Source organism: Pseudophryne corroboree, chromosome 5 (genome assembly GCF_028390025.1).
Source record: "Pseudophryne corroboree isolate aPseCor3 chromosome 5, aPseCor3.hap2, whole genome shotgun sequence".
Lineage (NCBI taxonomy): Eukaryota > Metazoa > Chordata > Amphibia > Anura > Myobatrachidae > Pseudophryne > Pseudophryne corroboree.
The window spans coordinates 15,415,959-15,434,489 of NC_086448.1; the positions used below are offsets into that span (position 1 = coordinate 15,415,959).

The following is an 18,531-nucleotide window of genomic DNA, read 5'->3' on the forward strand; positions in this document are numbered from 1 at the left end:
ATGAAATTCTGCAACACGTGTCCCGGCACCTACCTTCTCCTCCAGCAGCTGTGTCCTGACCGTTCTGCTGTCTGTGATGGGTACAGACTGGATCTTCTCCTGCCTCTGCTTGGCATCCAGTATCCATCGGATGAGCCACTCGTAGCTCTCCCGGTAGTAACGTAGCTGTTTGCCCAGCTGCTCCAGTTCCCTTTGTCGCACATCAATCTGCAGGATGATAGCTTGCCAGCGCTCCAGCAGTTGCTGTACCTTCTCCCGATACCGATCCAGATCTGCGTCCCGCTCGCTGTGAGCCCGCATCATCTTCTCACTCACCTCCCTGGCCTTGCTGAGATCATTCTCCAGACCACTGAAGAGCGGCTGGTGACCTTCCACCTGCCCACGCATTCTCTGAAAGATAAATGATAAACCATCCAGTGACGGAAGTAGTGCAAATACCAGACAGCTTCAAGCCTAGAAACTGACCTCAACCCTGCTGCATTCACTCCCCATACGTTATCCATGCTTACTGGTACCTCCACACCTGCAGAGAGTTCCCTGCCTCAGATACTCCCACACCTCATAGTTTCCTGCCTCAGGTACTCCCACACCTCATAGTTCCCTGCCCCTACAGTCCCTGCCTCAGGTACTCCCACACCTCATAGTTCCCTGCCCCTGGTTTGCCCACACTCTCAGAGTCCTGTGCACTTACTGTCCCTGACCCTGGTTTCCCCACACTGAGTCCTGTGCACTTACTGTCCCTGACCCTGGTTTCCCCACACTGAGTCCTGTGCACTTACTGTCCCTGACCCTGGTTTCCCCACACTGAGTCCTGTGCACTTACTGTCCCTGACCCTGGTTTCCCCACACTGAGTTCTGTACACTTACTGTTCCTGACCCTGGTTTCCCCACCCTGAGTTCTGTACACTTACTGTCCCTGACCCTGGTTTCCCCACACTGAGTTCTGTACACTCGCTGTCCCTGACCCTGGTTTTTCCCCACCCTGAGTTCTGTACACTTGCTGCCCCTGACCCTGGTTTCCCCACACTGAGTCCTGTACACTTACTGTCCCTGACCCTGGTTTCTCCACCCTTAGTTCTGTACACTTACTGTCCCTGGTTTCCCCACACTGAGTTCTGTACACTCGCTGTCCCTGACCCTGGTTTCCCCACACTGAGTTCTGTACACTCGCTGTCCCTGACCCTGGTTTTTCCCCACCCTGAGTTCTGTACACTTGCTGCCCCTGACCCTGGTTTCCCCACACTGAGTCCTGTACACTTACTGTCCCTGACCCTGGTTTCTCCACCCTTAGTTCTGTACACTCACTGTCCCTGACCCTGGTTTCCCCACACTGAGTTCTGTACACTCGCTGTCCCTGACCCTGGTTTCCCCACACTGAGTTCTGTACACTTGCTGCCCCTGACCCTGGTTTCCCCACACTGAGTTCTGTACACTTGCTGCCCCTGACCCTGGTTTCCCCACACTGAGTCCTGTACACTTACTGTCCCTGACCCTGGTTTCCCCACACTGAGTCCTGTGCACTTACTGTCCCTGACCCTGGTTTCCCCACACTGAGTCCTGTGCACTTACTGTCCCTGACCCTGGTTTCCCCACACTGAGTCCTGTGCACTTACTGTCCCTGACCCTGGTTTCCCCACACTGAGTTCTGTACACTTACTGTTCCTGACCCTGGTTTCCCCACACCGAGTTCTGTACACTCGCTGTCCCTGACCCTGGTTTCCCCACACTGAGTTCTGTACACTCGCTGTCCCTGACCCTGGTTTCCCCACACTGAGTTCTGTACACTCGCTGTCCCTGACCCTGGTTTTTCCCCACCCTGAGTTCTGTACACTTGCTGCCCCTGACCCTGGTTTCCCCACAGTGAGTCCTGTACACTTACTGTCCCTGACCCTGGTTTCTCCACTCTTAGTTCTGTACACTTACTGTCCCTGACCCTGGTTTCCCCACACTGAGTTCTGTACACTCGCTGTCCCTGACCCTGGTTTCCCCACACTGAGTTCTGTACACTCGCTGTCCCTGACCCTGGTTTTTCCCCACCCTGAGTTCTGTACACTTGCTGCCCCTGACCCTGGTTTCCTCACATTGAGTTCTGTACACTTACTGTCCCTGACCCTGGTTTCCCCACACTGAGTTCTGTACACTTACTGTCCCTGACCCTGGTTTCCCCACACTGAGTTCTGTACACTTACTGTCCCTGATCCTGGTTTCCCCACACAGAGTTCTGTACACTTACTGTCCCTGACCCTGGTTTCCCCACACTGAGTTCTGTACACTTACTGTCCCTGACCCTGGTTTCCCCACACTGAGTTCTGTACACTTACTGTCCCTGACCCTGGTTTCCTCACACTGAGTCCTGTACACTTACTGTCCCTGACCCTGGTTTCCCCACACTGAGTTCTGTACACTTACTGTCCCTGACCCTGGTTTCCCCACACTGAGTTCTGTACACTTGCTGTCCCTGACCCTGGTTTCCCCACACTAAGTCCTGTACACTTACTGTCCCTGACCCTGGTTTCCCCACACTGATTCCTGTACACTTGCTGTCCCTGACCCTGGTTTCCCCACACTGATTCCTGTACACTTGCTGTCCCTGACCCTGGTTTCCCCACACTGAGTTCTGTACACTTACTGTCCCTGACCCTGGTTTCCCCACACTGAGTTCTGTACACTCGCTGTCCCTGACCCTGGTTTCCCCACACTGAGTTCTGTACACTCGCTGTCCCTGACCCTGGTTTTTCCCCACCCTGAGTTCTGTACACTTGCTGCCCCTGACCCTGGTTTCTCCACCCTTAGTTCTGTACACTTACTGTCCCTGACCCTGGTTTCCCCACACTGAGTTCTGTACACTCGCTGTCCCTGACCCTGGTTTCCCCACACTGAGTTCTGTACACTTGCTGCCCCTGACCCTGGTTTCCCCACACTGAGTCCTGTACACTTACTGTCCCTGACCCTGGTTTCCGCACCCTGAGTTCTGTACACTTACTGTCCCTGACCCTGGTTTCCCCACACTGAGTTCTGTACACTTACTGTCCCTGACCCTGGTTTCCCCACACTGAGTTCTGTACACTTACTGTCCCTGACCCTGGTTTCCCCACACTGAGTTCTGTACACTTACTGTCCCTGATCCTGGTTTCCCCACACAGAGTTCTGTACACTTACTGTCCCTGACCCTGGTTTCCCCACACTGAGTTCTGTACACTTACTGTCCCTGACCCTGGTTTCCCCACACTGAGTTCTGTACACTTGCTGTCCCTGACCCTGGTTTCCCCACACTGAGTTCTGTACACTTACTGTCCCTGACCCTGGTTTCCCCACACTAAGTCCTGTACACTTACTGTCCCTGACCCTGGTTTCCCCACACTGATTCCTGTACACTTGCTGTCCCTGACCCTGGTTTCCCCACACTGATTCCTGTACACTTGCTGTCCCTGACCCTGGTTTCCCCACACTGAGTTCTGTACACTTACTGTCCCTGACCCTGGTTTCCCCACACTGATTCCTGTACACTTACTGTCCCTGACCCTGGTTTCTGTAGCTTGTTTTGCAGTTATATTCTGGATGATTAGTGATTGTTAGGTCACTGTGACTAGCTTTACACACCTTTAGGTCTGACTTGCTATTCTCCAGTTCCTTGAGGTCTGAAGGTACAGTCTGAACATCTTTCAGCTGATCCTCATAGGTTTTCACAATTTCCTCCGCTCCGTGGGTGTTCCTTATAACCAGGTTTATCGTCTTCAGTCTAAAAAAAGGCAAATACAGCGGTCAGAACCTGTGGTAACAGTACCAGGGCTGCAGTACTAGAGGACAACGCAGCACGTACTTCTCAAGGTAAATGGTGGACAGGCTGTAGACTTGGTCCATCTTCTGCTGTGTCACATCATGTTCAGATCTCAATACAGGACCAGATTCTCCCAGGTCAGGTTGGGACAATAATTTCCGCGTTTTCTCACTCACTTTGTCCAGATTCTTCTGAATGGTTTCCAGTTCAAAGTGAATTTGCTGAGGAACAATGGAGAGTTAGAACAAGCAGGGCAGGCGACAGAGGAATGCAGGACACAGCTAACCACCAACACCAGAGCAGTAGAAGACTTACCTGCTGGTCTCCAATGCGCTGGGAACATTCTTTGATGGGATCTTTGTCCAGAGGACTTCGGATCTTGGTGACTGTACGCGACTCGCAGCCTTCAAGCTGCAGCTGGATATTTTTCAGCTGCGAGATGTAATTCTTACACGTGCTTTCATCCTGCTCGCCTGCAGAGCGACCAAAGGACCGTTACAACACATACACACAATGGGGGTCAATCCGAGTTGATAGTAGCTGTGCTAAATTTAGCACAGCTATGATCGTAAACACAGACATGCGGGTGGACGCCCAGCACAGGGCTAGTCCGCCCCGCATCTCAGTGCCCCCCCCCCCCCCCCCCTCGTCGCTGCCGCAGCGGCTGCGTGAGACGTCATGCAGCCGCCGCGCCATGCCTCCCAACGGTCCGGTCACGCCTGCGTTGGCCGGATCGTGCCCACTAAACGGCGGCTTAACGCCGCCATTCAGCCCCCTCCCGCCCGGCGACCGCCTCTGTCGCTGGGTACCGATGCCTGCCATGCGCCGGCGCACTGAGGCGCTGGAGCATGCGCAGTTCCGACCCGATCACTGCGCTGCGACAAACTGCAGCAAGCGATCGGGTCGGAATGACCCCCAATATTCTACTTCCGCCCGGAAATGACAGCAAAGTGACTCGTTGTGGTTTTACCTCTCTCAAGGCTGCGCAGGAGCATGTCATATTTCTGGGTGCAGGAACTGTACTCTCTCTCAATGTTCATGCGGTCGTCCGGGTGGAAGTTCTGCGAGTCCTGGCTGTCGCGCATGAAGTCCTGGTAGTGAATTTCCAGGTTTCGCAGCGCCAGCTTCTGTTCCTCCAGTGTCATAGTGCGGAACTGCAGAGAAGGGAAGAAGGAAACGTATCATCAGGTTCACAAACAAACCGTTCACTGAAGGAAAACACATAAACTAAGATACACTGGACCATATACTGGCAGGACAGGTTCCCCAGAAATCTGACCGTCACCAGGACCTGTTATATTACTTATAATGGCTGCCATGGTGTTCTACGCGGGCCTGAAGACTCTAACAGACATAAAACCCGCTGACAGCGGCACTAGAGTCCGGTTCTTCCTTCAGTTCCATGATACTAATAACCTTTATTACACGCTTCCATTTGCAGATGAACGTTGTACATGAGACTCAATCCTCACTTCATGCTGTGTGCATTATGGAACTAGGACAGACTTACCGTGATGAGGGACCAGGACTGAATCAGCTGGATGTCCCGCAGCAGGTACTGGTAAGACAGTAAGCTCTTCAGGTCGATGTGCATAGTGTGCCATGAAGTGAGCAGGCTCTGGTGGCTGGATTCCAGTCTGTGGGAAAACACAAAGCGCAGGGGTCATACATGTGCTCAGGATGAGGGCAGACGTTAGACTGGTGGGTGCAGGATGGAGACATACAGAACATGGAAACCAGGACAGTGAGCATCGGAGATTAGCAGACTGAATGCTACGACAGGGCACAGAACGTGTAATCACCTGTTCACGGCATCCACAGCCTCCTTATTGGGCGGGGGTACGATGAAGCACACAGAGGGTACCAAGGCATCACTTCCAGAGGCATTCAGCACTTTCCACTTGTTCGGTTGGGAGTTATTCACCAGTAAACAGTCATCCCCCTTATGTACAGTGATCTGCAGGCATGGAACAGTGTTATATAGTGATCAGTGTGTATAGAACTCATCTTACACCGACCTACAGGCACAGAATAGTGTCACACACTCATCTTACACCGACCTACAGGCACAGAATAGTGTCACACTCATCTTACACCGACCTACAGGCACAGAATACTGTCACACTCATCTTACACTGACCTACAGGCACAGAATAGTGTTACACTCATCTTACACCGACCTACAGGCACAGAATAGTGTTACACTCATCTTACACCGACCTACTGGCACAGAATAGTGTTACACTCATCTTACACCGACCTACAGGCACAGAATAGTGTCACACTCATCTTACACCGACCTACAGGCACAGAATAGTGTCACACTCATCTTACACTGACCTACAGGCACAGAATAGTGTCACACACTCATCTTACACCGACCTACAGGCACAGAATAGTGTCACACTCATCTTACACCGACCTACAGGCACAGAATAGTGTTACACTCATCTTACACCGACCTACAGGCACAGAATAGTGTCACACACTCATCTTACACCGACCTACAGGCACAGAATAGTGTCACACTCATCTTACACCGACCTACAGGCACAGAATAGTGTTACACTCATCTTACACCGACCTACAGGCACAGAATAGTGTCACACTCATCTTACACCGACCTACAGGCACAGAATAGTGTGACACTCCTCTTACACCGACCTACAGGCACAGAATAGTGTGACACTCCTCTTACACCGACCTACAGGCACAGAATAGTGTCACACTCATCTTACACCGACCTACAGGCACAGAATAGTGTCACACTCATCTTACACCGACCTACAGGCACAGAATAGTGTCACACACTCATCTTACACCGACCTACAGGCACAGAGTAGTGTCACACACTCATCTTACACTGACCTACAGGCACAGAATAGTGTCACAAACTCATCTTACACCGATCTACAGGCACAGAATAGTGTCACACACTCATCTTACACCGACCTACAGGCACAGAATAGTGTCACACTCATCTTACACTGACCTACAGGCTGACCTACAGGCACAGAATAGTGTCACACTCATCTTACACCGGCCTACAGGCACAGAATAGTGTCACACACTCATCTTACACCGATCTACAGGCACAGAATAGTGTCACACTCATCTTACACCGATCTACAGGTACAGAATAGTGTCACACTCATCTTACACCAATCTACAGGTACAGAATAGTGTCACATACTCATCTTACATCGACCTACAGGCACAGAATAGTGTCACACTCATCTTACACCGATCTACAGGCACAGAATAGTGTCACACACTTATCTTACAATGACCTACAGGCACAGAATAGTGTCACACACTCATCTTACACTGATCTACAGGCACAGAACCCTGTCACACCTCATCTTACATTGACCTACAGGTACAGAATAGTGTCACACACTCATCTTCTCCGATCTACAGGCACAGAACAGTGTCACACACTCATCTTACACCAATCTACAGGGACAGAACAGTCTCACACACTCATTTTACACTGATCTACAGGCACAGAATAGTGTTACACGCGCATCTTACACTGATCTACAGGCACAGAACCCTGTCACACACTCATCTTACACCGACCTACAGGCACAAAATAGTGTCACACACACTTATTTTATACTGACCTACAGGCACAGAACAGTGTCACACACTCATTTTACACAGACCTACAGGCACAGAACAGTGTCACACACTCATCTTACATTGACCTACAGGCACAGAACAGTGTCACACATTCATCTTACATTGACCTACAGGCACAGAACTGTGTCACACACTCATCTTACATTGACCTACAGGCACAGAACCCTGTCACAAACTCATCTTACACTGACCTACAGGCACAGAACAGTGTCACACACTCATCTTACATTGACCTACAGGCGCAGAACCCTGTCACAAACTCATCTTACACTGACCTACAGGCACAGAACAGTGTCACACACTCATCTTACATTGACCTACAGGCACAGAACAGTGTCACACACTCATCTTACATTGACCTACAGGCACAGAACCCTGTCACACACTCATCCGAGTGATCTATGGGTTTTATTCAGGTTGGTTAACAAACCAAAAAGTTAGCAATTGGGCAAAACCATGTGCACTGCAGGGGGGAGGGGAGATGTAACATGTGCCGAGAGAGTTAGATTTGGGTGGGGGGGGGTGGGGGGTTTAAACTGAAATCGAAATTGCAGTGTAGAAATAAAGCAGCCAGTATTTACCCTGCACAGAAACAATATAACCCACCCAAATATAATCTAACTCTCTCTGCAGATGTTACATCTGCCCCACCTGCAGTGCACATCGTTCTGCCCTCTTGCTAACTTTTTTGGTTTGCTGATAAACCTGAATAACCCCCTGTGTATACACACCGGTATGTCACACTTCCAGTATCTGCCACATGTGCACTCCTACCTCTAACTGTCTGTAGTCGCAGACTGCCTGAATAGGTTGTTGGCCTTTGGGAGGGTTGGTTGGACTCCGTGGTTTCAGCTGTATGATAGTTTTTGCCCGCTTGGCAAGGCTGGCAACTTGCCCCTTATACTCCGTCAGCTGTTCCTTTTCATCCTGGATGTGGGAAAGAAAGATCATAGAGGTTCTGCATATTCCCTTTATGTTACTATGTTAGTGGTACTCACAGTGGTAACGTACTGATATCCTGACTGACACTGATCATATACACTGGCAGTGCAGTGACTGCGGGGCCCTCCCTCATTGTAGTCGCAGTGGTAACGTACTGCTATCCTGGCACTGATCATATACACTGGCAGTGCAGTGACTGGCGGGGCCCTCCATCATTGTAGTCGCAGTGGTAACGTACTGCTATCCTGACACTGATCATATACACTGGCAGTGCAGTGACTGGGGGGCCCTCCTTCGTTGTAGTCGCAGTGGTAACGTACTGCTATCCTGGCACTGATCATATACACTGGCAGTACAGTGACTGGGGGGCCCTCCTTCGTTGTAGTCGCAGTGGTAACGTACTGCTATCCTGACACTGATCATATACACTGGCAGTGCAGTGACTGGCGGGGCCCTCCCTCATTGTACTCGCAGTGGTAACGTACTGATATCCTGACACTGATCATATACACTGGCAGTGCAGTGACTGGCGGGGCCCTCCCTCATTGTAGTCGGAGTGGTAACGTACTGCTATCCTGACACTGATCATATACACTGGCAGTGCAGTGACTGGCGGGGCCCTCCATCATTGTACTCGCAGTGGTAACGTACTGATATCCTGACACTGATCATATACACTGGCAGTGCAGTGACTGGCGGGGCCCTCCCTCATTGTACTCGCAGTGGTAACGTACTGCTATCCTGACACTGATCATATACACTGGCAGTGCAGTGACTGGCGGGGCCCTCCCTCATTGTAGTCGCAGTGGTAACGTACTGCTATCCTGGCACTGATCATATACACTGGCAGTGCAGTGACTGGGGGGCCCTCCTTCATTGTAGTCGCAGTGGTAACGTACTGCTATCCTGACACTGATCATATACACTGGCTGTGCAGTGACTGGCGGGGCCCTCCTTCATTGTAGTCGCAGTGGTAACGTACTGCTATCCTGGCACTGATCATATACACTGGCAGTGCAGTGACTGGGGGGCCCTCCTTCATTGTACTCGGAGTGGTAACGTACTGCTATCCTGACTGACACTGATCATATACACTGGCAGTGCAGTGACTGGCGGGGCCCTCCTTCATTGTAGTCGCAGTGGTAACGTACTGCTATCCTGACACTGATCATATACACTGGCAGTGCAGTGACTGGCGGGGCCCTCCCTCATTGTAGTCGCAGTGGTAACGTACTGCTATCCTGACACTGATCATATACACTGGCAGTGCAGTGACTGGCGGGGCCCTCCTTCATTGTAGTCGCAGTGGTAACGTACTGCTATCCTGACCCCTGACGTTGTTGGTGCACTAGGACTGCAGATTTCTCAGCGATGGTGCCTCCATAATAGAGTGCATCTATACTATACGCTCAGTCCTTGTCGCTGCTGTCACACTCACCATGCTGTCCTGAACCAGGTCTTCCAGCCGTGTCACGGTGATGGAGCGATCACAGGTGTACTTTCTGCGCATGGTGTCCTGGATCTTCTTCAGGTGTTCTGCAGCCTCTTTTACATCTGAAAAGAACTGTTCAGAGAGAAGGGGGAGAAGATGAGGGGGAAGCACACGTAATGGAGGTAAGTAGAATGCATTACAAGTCCTCACTCACATCCCTGAGAGGGTCACCAACAATAAGATGCATCCTTCAGAAACAGATACTCACTTACAGTAGGAGATAAACTGACAAGAAAATTGGAAAATAGAATTCCACCATGCAGTATAATCAGAGGAGCAGCAACAGACAGCTCCCACCATGCAGTATAATCAGAGGAGCAGCAACAGACAGCTCCCACCATGCAGTATAATCAGAGGAGCAGCAACAGACCGCTCCCACCATGCAGTATAATCAGAGGAGCAGCAACAGACCGCTCTCACCATGCAGTATAATCAGAGGAGCAGCAACAGACAGCTCCCACCATGCAGTATAATCAGAGGAGCAGCAACAGACCGCTCCCACCATGCAGTATAATCAGAGGAGCAGCAACAGACCGCTCTCACCATGCAGTATAATCAGAGGAGCAGCAACAGACCGCTCCCACCATGCAGTATAATCAGAGGAGCAGCAACAGACCGCTCTCACCATGCAGTATAATCAGAGGAGCAGCAACAGACCGCTCCCACCATGCAGTATAATCAGAGCAGCAGCAACAGACTGCTCCCACCATGCAGTATAATCAGAGGAGCAGCAACAGACCGCTCCCACCATGCAGTATAATCAGAGGAGCAGCAACAGACCGCTCTCACCATGCAGTATAATCAGAGGAGCAGCAACAGACCGCTCTCACCATGCAGTATATTCAGAGGAGCAGCAACAGACCGCTCCCACCATGCAGTATAATCAGAGGAGCAGCAACAGACCACTCTCACCATGCAGTATAATCAGAGGAGCAGCAACAGACCGCTCCCACCATGCAGTATAATCAGAGGAGCAGCAACAGACCGCTCCCACCATGCAGTATAATCAGAGGAGCAGCAACAGACCGCTCCCGCCAGCAGTATAATCAGAGGAGCAGCAACAGACCGCTCCCACCATGCAGTATAATCAGAGGAGCAGCAACAGACCGCTCCCACCATGCAGTATAATCAGAGGAGCAGCAACAGACAGCTCCCACCATGCAGTATAATCAGAGGAGCAGCAACAGACAGCTCCCACCATGCAGTATAATCAGAGGAGCAGCAACAGACCACTCCCGCCAGCAGTATAATCAGAGGAGCAGCAACAGACAGCTCCCACCATGCAGTATAATCAGAGGAGCAGCAACAGACCACTCCCACCATGCAGTATAATCAGAGGAGCAGCAACAGACCGCTCCCACCATGCAGTATAATCAGAGGAGCAGCAACAGACCGCTCCCACCATGCAGTATAATCAGAGAGGCAGCAGCAGACCGCTCCCACCATGCAGTATAATCAGAGGAGCAGCAACAGACCGCTCCCACCATGCAGTATAATCAGAGGAGCAGCAACAGACCGCTCCCACCATGCAGTATAATCAGAGGAGCAGCAACAGACCGCTCCCACCATGCAGTATAATCAGAAAAGCAGCCACAGACCGCTCCCACCATGCAGTATAATCAGAGGAGCAGCAACAGACCGCTCCCGCCAGCAGTATAATCAGAGGAGCAGCAACAGACAGCTCCCACCATGCAGTATAATCAGAGGAGCAGCAACAGACCGCTCCCACCATGCAGTATAATCAGAGGAGCAGCAACAGACCGCTCCCGCCAGCAGTATAATCAGAGGAGCAGCAACAGACCGCTCCCACCATGCAGTATAATCAGAGGAGCAGCAACAGACCGCTCCCACCATGCAGTATAATCAGAGGAGCAGCAACAGACAGCTCCCACCATGCAGTATAATCAGAGGAGCAGCAACAGACCGCTCCCGCCAGCAGTATAATCAGAGGAGCAGCAACAGACCGCTCCCACCATGCAGTATAATCAGAGGAGCAGCAACAGACCGCTCCCGCCAGCAGTATAATCAGAGGAGCAGCAACAGACCGCTCCCACCATGCAGTATAATCAGAGGAGCAGCAACAGGCCGCTCCCACCATGCAGTATAATCAGAGGAGCAGCAACAGACTGCTCCCACCAGCAGTGCAGCCCACAGAGCGACGTAACACTTTCATACAAGGGACTTACACACTAGTTGTGTTATACGACGGCTAGTCGTGTGATATGATGGCCAGTCTGTTGTTATACGATGGCTAGTCGTGTGATATGATGGCTAGTCTGTGGACAGTGTTATGCTATGGCCATTCTGTGTTGTACGATCGCTGGTCTGTGTTATATTATGGCTAGTCTGTGTTATATTATGGCTAGTCTGTTATATTATGGCTAGTCTGTGCTATACGTTGGCTAGTTTGTGCTATACGTTGGCTAGTCTGTGCTATACGTTGGCTAGTCTGTGCTATACGTTGGCTAGTCTGTGCTATACGTTGGCTAGTCTGTGCTATACGTTGGCCAGTCTGTGTTATACGTTGGCTAGTCTGTGTTATACGATGACCAGTCTATGTTATACGATGACCAGTTTATGTTATACGATATGACTAGTCGGTATTATAAGATGGCCAGTGTGTGTTATACGATGGCTAGTCATGTGATATGATGGCCAGTCTGTTGTTATACGATGGCCAGTCTTCTGATACGTTGGCTAGCCTGTTTTATACAATGGCTCGTCGGTGTTGGAGAAAGAGCGCTATATAAATAAAATTATTATTATTATTATTATACGATGGCTAGCTTGTGTTGTACAATGGCTCGTTTGTAGAACTGCAGCGCGTCAAGGCCAGTGCTACAGTGATAGTCTTTGCTGCACCGTCGCCCCCTACAGGCAGTACCTGGAAATACGCGGTGTTTTCCTTAAGATGGGCCTCAATACAGCAGCACAGCTGTAGCATCCAACTCCACTGAGTCTGCAGAGCAGCCTGGAACGCCTGAAAGAGACAACACCCATCAGAGACAAATAGGAACCACACCCAAAGGTGCAATAAACGGGCAGCAGAACTAACGCTCAGAAGCCAACCAATGGGATCCTAACACTGGTGACAATAGACATTAATAACGGATGGCCGCTCATATTATGCCCTCTCCTTGCAGCCGGCCCCTCCAGAGCACCCCCACCCCTCCACACACACTTGTCACCATCCTTCCAGTCAGAACCAGACGTGAAAGCTGGAGGTGACAGGAAACCATGCGCTCAATAAATCTGCCCTAGACCTGTGAGAGCGAGTTATAAGTTCCCGAACGCTGTACCCGCACACGGCACATTCTCCTCATGGTATGTACTATGGGGGTCATTCCGAGTTGTTCGTTCGTTATTTTTTTCTTACAACGAAGCGATTAGTCGCTAATGCGCATGCGCAATGTCCGCAGTGCGACTGCGCCAAGTAAATTTGCTATGCAGTTAGGTATTTTACTCACGGCATTACGAGGTTTTTTCTTCGTTCTGGTGATCGTAATGTGATTGACAGGAAGTGGGTGTTTCTGGGCGGAAACTGGACGTTTTATGGGTGTGTGCGAAAAAACGCTACCGTTTCTGGGAAAAACGCGGGAGTGTCCGGAGAAACGGAGGAGTGTCTGGGCGAACGCTGGGTGTGTTTGTGACGTCAAACCAGGAACGAAACTGACTGAACTGATCGCAGATGCCGAGTAAGTCTGGAGCTACTCAGAAACTGCTAAGAAGTGTCTATTCGCAAATTTGCAACTTTACATGCGCAGAACAAAGAAAATGACACTAACCTCCACTGTAGATTTGCTGGGGTGGTCGTCCCGGAGGAGTCTGTCACCAGAGTTCTGGATTTCCTTTATCTTCTTCTCCTTCAGTTCAAGCTCCCGCATAAATCCCTTAGTGCACAGGTATGTATGTTACTACATGTGATCTTCTGTGTTTATTGTTCCCCTGTCAGATCTCCCATGTATCATCCTCATCTCTTGTTCCCGTGTCTGATCTCCTGTGTATTATACCCCATCTCCTGTTCCCGTGTCAGATCTCCCGTGTATCTCCCCCATCTCCTGTTCCCGTGTCTGATCTCCCGTGTATCTCCCCCATCTCCTGTTCCCGTGTCTGATCTCCCGTGTATCTCCCCCATCTCCTGTTCCCGTGTCTGATCTCCCGTGTATCTCCCCCATCTCCTGTTCCCGTGTCTGATCTCCCGTGTATTATACCCCATCTCCTGTTCCCGTGTCAGATCTCCCGTGTATCTCCCCCATCTCCTGTTCCCGTGTCTGATCTCCCGTGTATCTCCCCCATCTCCTGTTCCCGTGTCTGATCTCCCGTGTATTATACCCCATCTCCTGTTCCCGTGTCAGATCTCCCGTGTATCTCCCCCATCTCCTGTTCCCGTGTCTGATCTCCCGCACCTCCTGTTCCTGTGTCTGATCTCTCATCTATATCCCCCATTTCCTGTTCCCGTGTCTGATCTCCCGTGTATCTCCCGCACCTCCTGTTCCTGTGTCTGATCTCCCGTGTATTATACCCCATCTCCTGTTCCCGTGTCAGATCTCCCGTGTATCTCCCCCATCTCCTGTTCCCGTGTCTGATCTCCCGTGTATCTCCCCCATCTCCTGTTCCCGTGTCAGATCTCCCGTGTATCTCCCCCATCTCCTGTTCCCGTGTCTGATCTCCCGTGTATCTCCCCCATTTCCTGTTCCCGTGTCTGATCTCCCGTGTATTATACCCCATCTCCTGTTCCCGTGTCTGATCTCTCATCTATATCCCCCATTTCCTGTTCCCGTGTCTGATCTCCCGTGTATCTCCCCCATCTCCTGTTCCCGTGTCTGATCTCTCATCTATATCCCCCATTTCCTGTTCCCGTGTCTGATCTCCCGTGTATCTCCCCCATCTCTTGTTCCCGTGTCTGATCTCCCGTGTATCTCCCCCATCTCCTGTTCCCGTGTCTGATCTCCCGTGTATCTCCCCCATCTCCTGTTCCCGTGTCTGATCTCCCGTGTATCTCCCCCATCTCCTGTTCCCGTGTCTGATCTCCCGTGTATCTCCCCCATCTCCTGTTCCCGTGTCTGATCTCCCGTGTATTATACCCCATCTCCTGTTCCCGTGTCAGATCTCCCGTGTATCTCCCCCATCTCCTGTTCCCGTGTCAGATCTCCCGTGTATCTCCCCCATCTCCTGTTCCCGTGTCAGATCTCCCGTGTATCTCCCGCACCTCCTGTTCCCGTGTCTGATCTCTCATCTATATCCCCCATTTCCTGTTCCCGTGTCTGATCTCCCGTGTATCTCCCCCATCTCCTGTTCCCGTGTCTGATCTCTCATCTATATCCCCCATTTCCTGTTCCCGTGTCTGATCTCCCGTGTATCTCCCCCATCTCTTGTTCCCGTGTCTGATCTCCCGTGTATCTCCCCCATCTCCTGTTCCCGTGTCTGATCTCCCGTGTATCTCCCCCATCTCCTGTTCCCGTGTCTGATCTCCCGTGTATCTCCCCCATCTCCTGTTCCCGTGTCTGATCTCCCGTGTATCTCCCCCATCTCTTGTTCCCGTGTCTGATCTCCTGTGTATCTCCCCCATCTCCTGTTCCCGTGTCTGATCTCCCGTGTATCTCCCCCATCTCCTGTTCCCGTGTCTGATCTCCCGTGTATCTCCCCCATTTCCTGTTCCCGTGTCTGATCTCCCGTGTATTATACCCCATCTCCTGTTCCCGTGTATTATACCCCATCTCCTGTTCCCGTGTCTGATCTCCCCCATCTCCTGTTCCCGTGTATTATACCCCATTTCCTGTTCCCGTGTCTGATCTCCCGTGTATCTCCCCCATCTCTTGTTCCCGTGTCTGATCTCCCGTGTATCTCCCCCATCTCCTGTTCCCGTGTCTGATCTCCCGTGTATCTCCCCCATCTCCTGTTCCCGTGTCTGATCTCCCGTGTATCTCCCCCATCTCCTGTTCCCGTGTCTGATCTCCCGTGTATCTCCCCCATCTCCTGTTCCCGTGTCTGATCTCCCGTGTATCTCCCCCATCTCCTGTTCCCGTGTCTGATCTCCCGTGTATCTCCCCCATCTCCTATTCCCGTGTCTGATGTCCTGTGTATTATCTCCCATCTCCTGTTCCCGTGTCTGATCTCCCGTGTATCTCCCCCATTTCCTGTTCCCGTGTCTGATCTCCCGTGTATTATACCCCATCTCCTGTTCCCGTGTATTATACCCCATCTCCTGTTCCCGTGTCTGATCTCCCCCATCTCCTGTTCCCGTGTCAGATCTCCCGTGTATCTCCCGCACCTCCTGTTCCCGTGTCTGATCTCTCATCTATATCCCCCATTTCCTGTTCCCGTGTCTGATCTCCCGTGTATCTCCCCCATCTCCTGTTCCCGTGTCTGATCTCTCATCTATATCCCCCATTTCCTGTTCCCGTGTCTGATCTCCCGTGTATCTCCCCCATCTCTTGTTCCCGTGTCTGATCTCCCGTGTATCTCCCCCATCTCCTGTTCCCGTGTCTGATCTCCCGTGTATCTCCCCCATCTCCTGTTCCCGTGTCTGATCTCCCGTGTATCTCCCCCATCTCCTGTTCCCGTGTCTGATCTCCCGTGTATCTCCCCCATCTCTTGTTCCCGTGTCTGATCTCCTGTGTATCTCCCCCATCTCCTGTTCCCGTGTCTGATCTCCCGTGTATCTCCCCCATCTCCTGTTCCCGTGTCTGATCTCCCGTGTATCTCCCCCATTTCCTGTTCCCGTGTCTGATCTCCCGTGTATTATACCCCATCTCCTGTTCCCGTGTATTATACCCCATCTCCTGTTCCCGTGTCTGATCTCCCCCATCTCCTGTTCCCGTGTATTATACCCCATTTCCTGTTCCCGTGTCTGATCTCCCGTGTATCTCCCCCATCTCCTGTTCCCGTGTCTGATCTCCCGTGTATCTCCCCCATCTCCTGTTCCCGTGTCTGATCTCCCGTGTATCTCCCCCATCTCCTGTTCCCGTGTCTGATCTCCCGTGTATCTCCCCCATCTCCTATTCCCGTGTCTGATCTCCCCCATCTCCTGTTCCCGTGTATTATACCCCATCTCCTGTTCCCGTGTCTGATCTCCCATGTATTATACCCCATCTCCTGTTCCCGTGTCTGATCTCCCATGTATTATACCCCATCTCCTGTTCCCGTGTCTGATCTCCCATGTATTATACCCCATCTCCTGTTCCCGTGTCTGATCTCCCATGTATCTCCCGCACCTCCTGTTCCCGTGTCAGATCTCCCGTGTATTATACCCCATCTCCTGTTCCCGTGTCTGATCTCCCGTGTATCTCCCCCACCTCCTGTTCCTGTGTCTGATCTCCCGTGTATTATACCCCATCTCCTGTTCCCGTGTCTGATCTCCCGTGTATTATACCCCATCTCCTGTTCCCGTGTCAGATCTCCCGTGTATTATACCCCATCTCCTGTTCCCGTGTCTGATCTCCCGTGTATTATACCCCATCTCCTGTTCCCGTGTCTGATCTCCCGTGTATTATACCCCATCTCCTGTTCCCGTGTCTGATCTCCCATGGTCTCTGTGTATATTCTCCGTCTCCTGTGGTGTATGTATTTCATTGCATTCACAATACTCCACATGCAGGTCCTCTTACATACCGAGTAGTTATCTTTCTTGCTCGTCATGTTAGTGTTGCGCTCACTCCAGTCAAAGTTGACTTCTTCCTCCTCTTTATCGTTCAGCCACATCAGCTCTTTGGTGGCAGCGGCTACAAACGCGTGAAGGCTCTCCAAGTGTCGCAGTCTGGCCTTGGAAGAGTTCTGTGTGAGGAAGAGGAGGTGTGATGACCAGCAAATGACAACTTCACACTGGTAGACCGCTGCTGCCCTCAGACACCATGTACCCTCCTAAGGGAGGTCAGCGGGCATACTGCAGATTACAGGAGACTCTTACCAGCAGCTTTGCATATTGTAAATCCAATTTCCCCAGATACTCCTGATAGGATCCGCGGGCCCCGGATATCTGAGCCTGAGAACAGAAGAGCATACAGATATAAGAGCTAGGAGAAGGTAGACAGGACAGGGGTCTGCAGGAGATGACTTCCCATAATGACACCAAAACCTGGGCCTATGTTGTGATCACATGGAATGCTCTGAGCTCTATCCCACACATTCCTTCAGGGGTGTCTTGGAGAAAGTCCCCTAATCTGTAAGTGGGAGTGGCTTCTTATGAAAGTGGGCGTGGCTTCTTAGGGATGTGGGCGTGGGAGCAGGTTGTATACAGTAGGTCTCCTGTCAAGAACCTGGACACAACAGTGGTGCTGCAGCTTTAGGAACCCCAGGAACCAGCCCTAGCTTCTGTTACTCACCTCATCAGCCCGTGCCCGTTCAATCTTTGCCCGGAACTCGTTGATAGACTGATGGAGGCCGCGGTGGCTGCCCAGCTGGGACTCCACACTGGAAAGGTCTGACCCCCATTCAGCAGAATTAATTCGTTTCTGGTTTTCTTCCACCCAACTGAGCAGGTCCTGCAGATAGCGCAGGGTAATATCATCGGCGTCCGGGCGGATGGACTGCTGGGTGATGTGCGTCACCTGGGTGACGACCTGAGTGGCTCCAGACTTAATGCGCAGATTGTACTCCGTGCGTATGGCGACCAGGCGCTCGTGGAGGCGGTAGACTCTGTTGGCATAGACATTAGCGTGCGTGGTCAGAACCATCA

The 18,531-nt window shown here is 51.5% G+C and overlaps 1 protein-coding gene across 1 annotated transcript in view; it reads right to left on the reverse strand.

Moving 5' to 3' along the window:
- PLEC (plectin) overlaps positions 1 to 18,531 on the reverse strand; it is a 647,147-nt gene that overhangs the window by 409,032 nt on the left and 219,584 nt on the right. Inside the window, exons 14-27 of the mRNA XM_063924739.1 lie at positions 18,179 to 18,491; positions 17,764 to 17,838; positions 17,469 to 17,630; positions 13,643 to 13,747; positions 12,742 to 12,837; positions 9,804 to 9,929; positions 8,198 to 8,350; positions 5,581 to 5,735; positions 5,289 to 5,415; positions 4,749 to 4,932; positions 4,094 to 4,251; positions 3,821 to 3,999; positions 3,601 to 3,739; positions 34 to 390 (exon numbers count right to left, since the gene is read on the reverse strand). Coding sequence (XP_063780809.1) covers positions 34 to 390; positions 3,601 to 3,739; positions 3,821 to 3,999; positions 4,094 to 4,251; positions 4,749 to 4,932; positions 5,289 to 5,415; positions 5,581 to 5,735; positions 8,198 to 8,350; positions 9,804 to 9,929; positions 12,742 to 12,837; positions 13,643 to 13,747; positions 17,469 to 17,630; positions 17,764 to 17,838; positions 18,179 to 18,491 — 2,329 coding nt within the window. The remainder of the gene's footprint in view (positions 1 to 33; positions 391 to 3,600; positions 3,740 to 3,820; positions 4,000 to 4,093; positions 4,252 to 4,748; positions 4,933 to 5,288; positions 5,416 to 5,580; positions 5,736 to 8,197; positions 8,351 to 9,803; positions 9,930 to 12,741; positions 12,838 to 13,642; positions 13,748 to 17,468; positions 17,631 to 17,763; positions 17,839 to 18,178; positions 18,492 to 18,531) is intronic.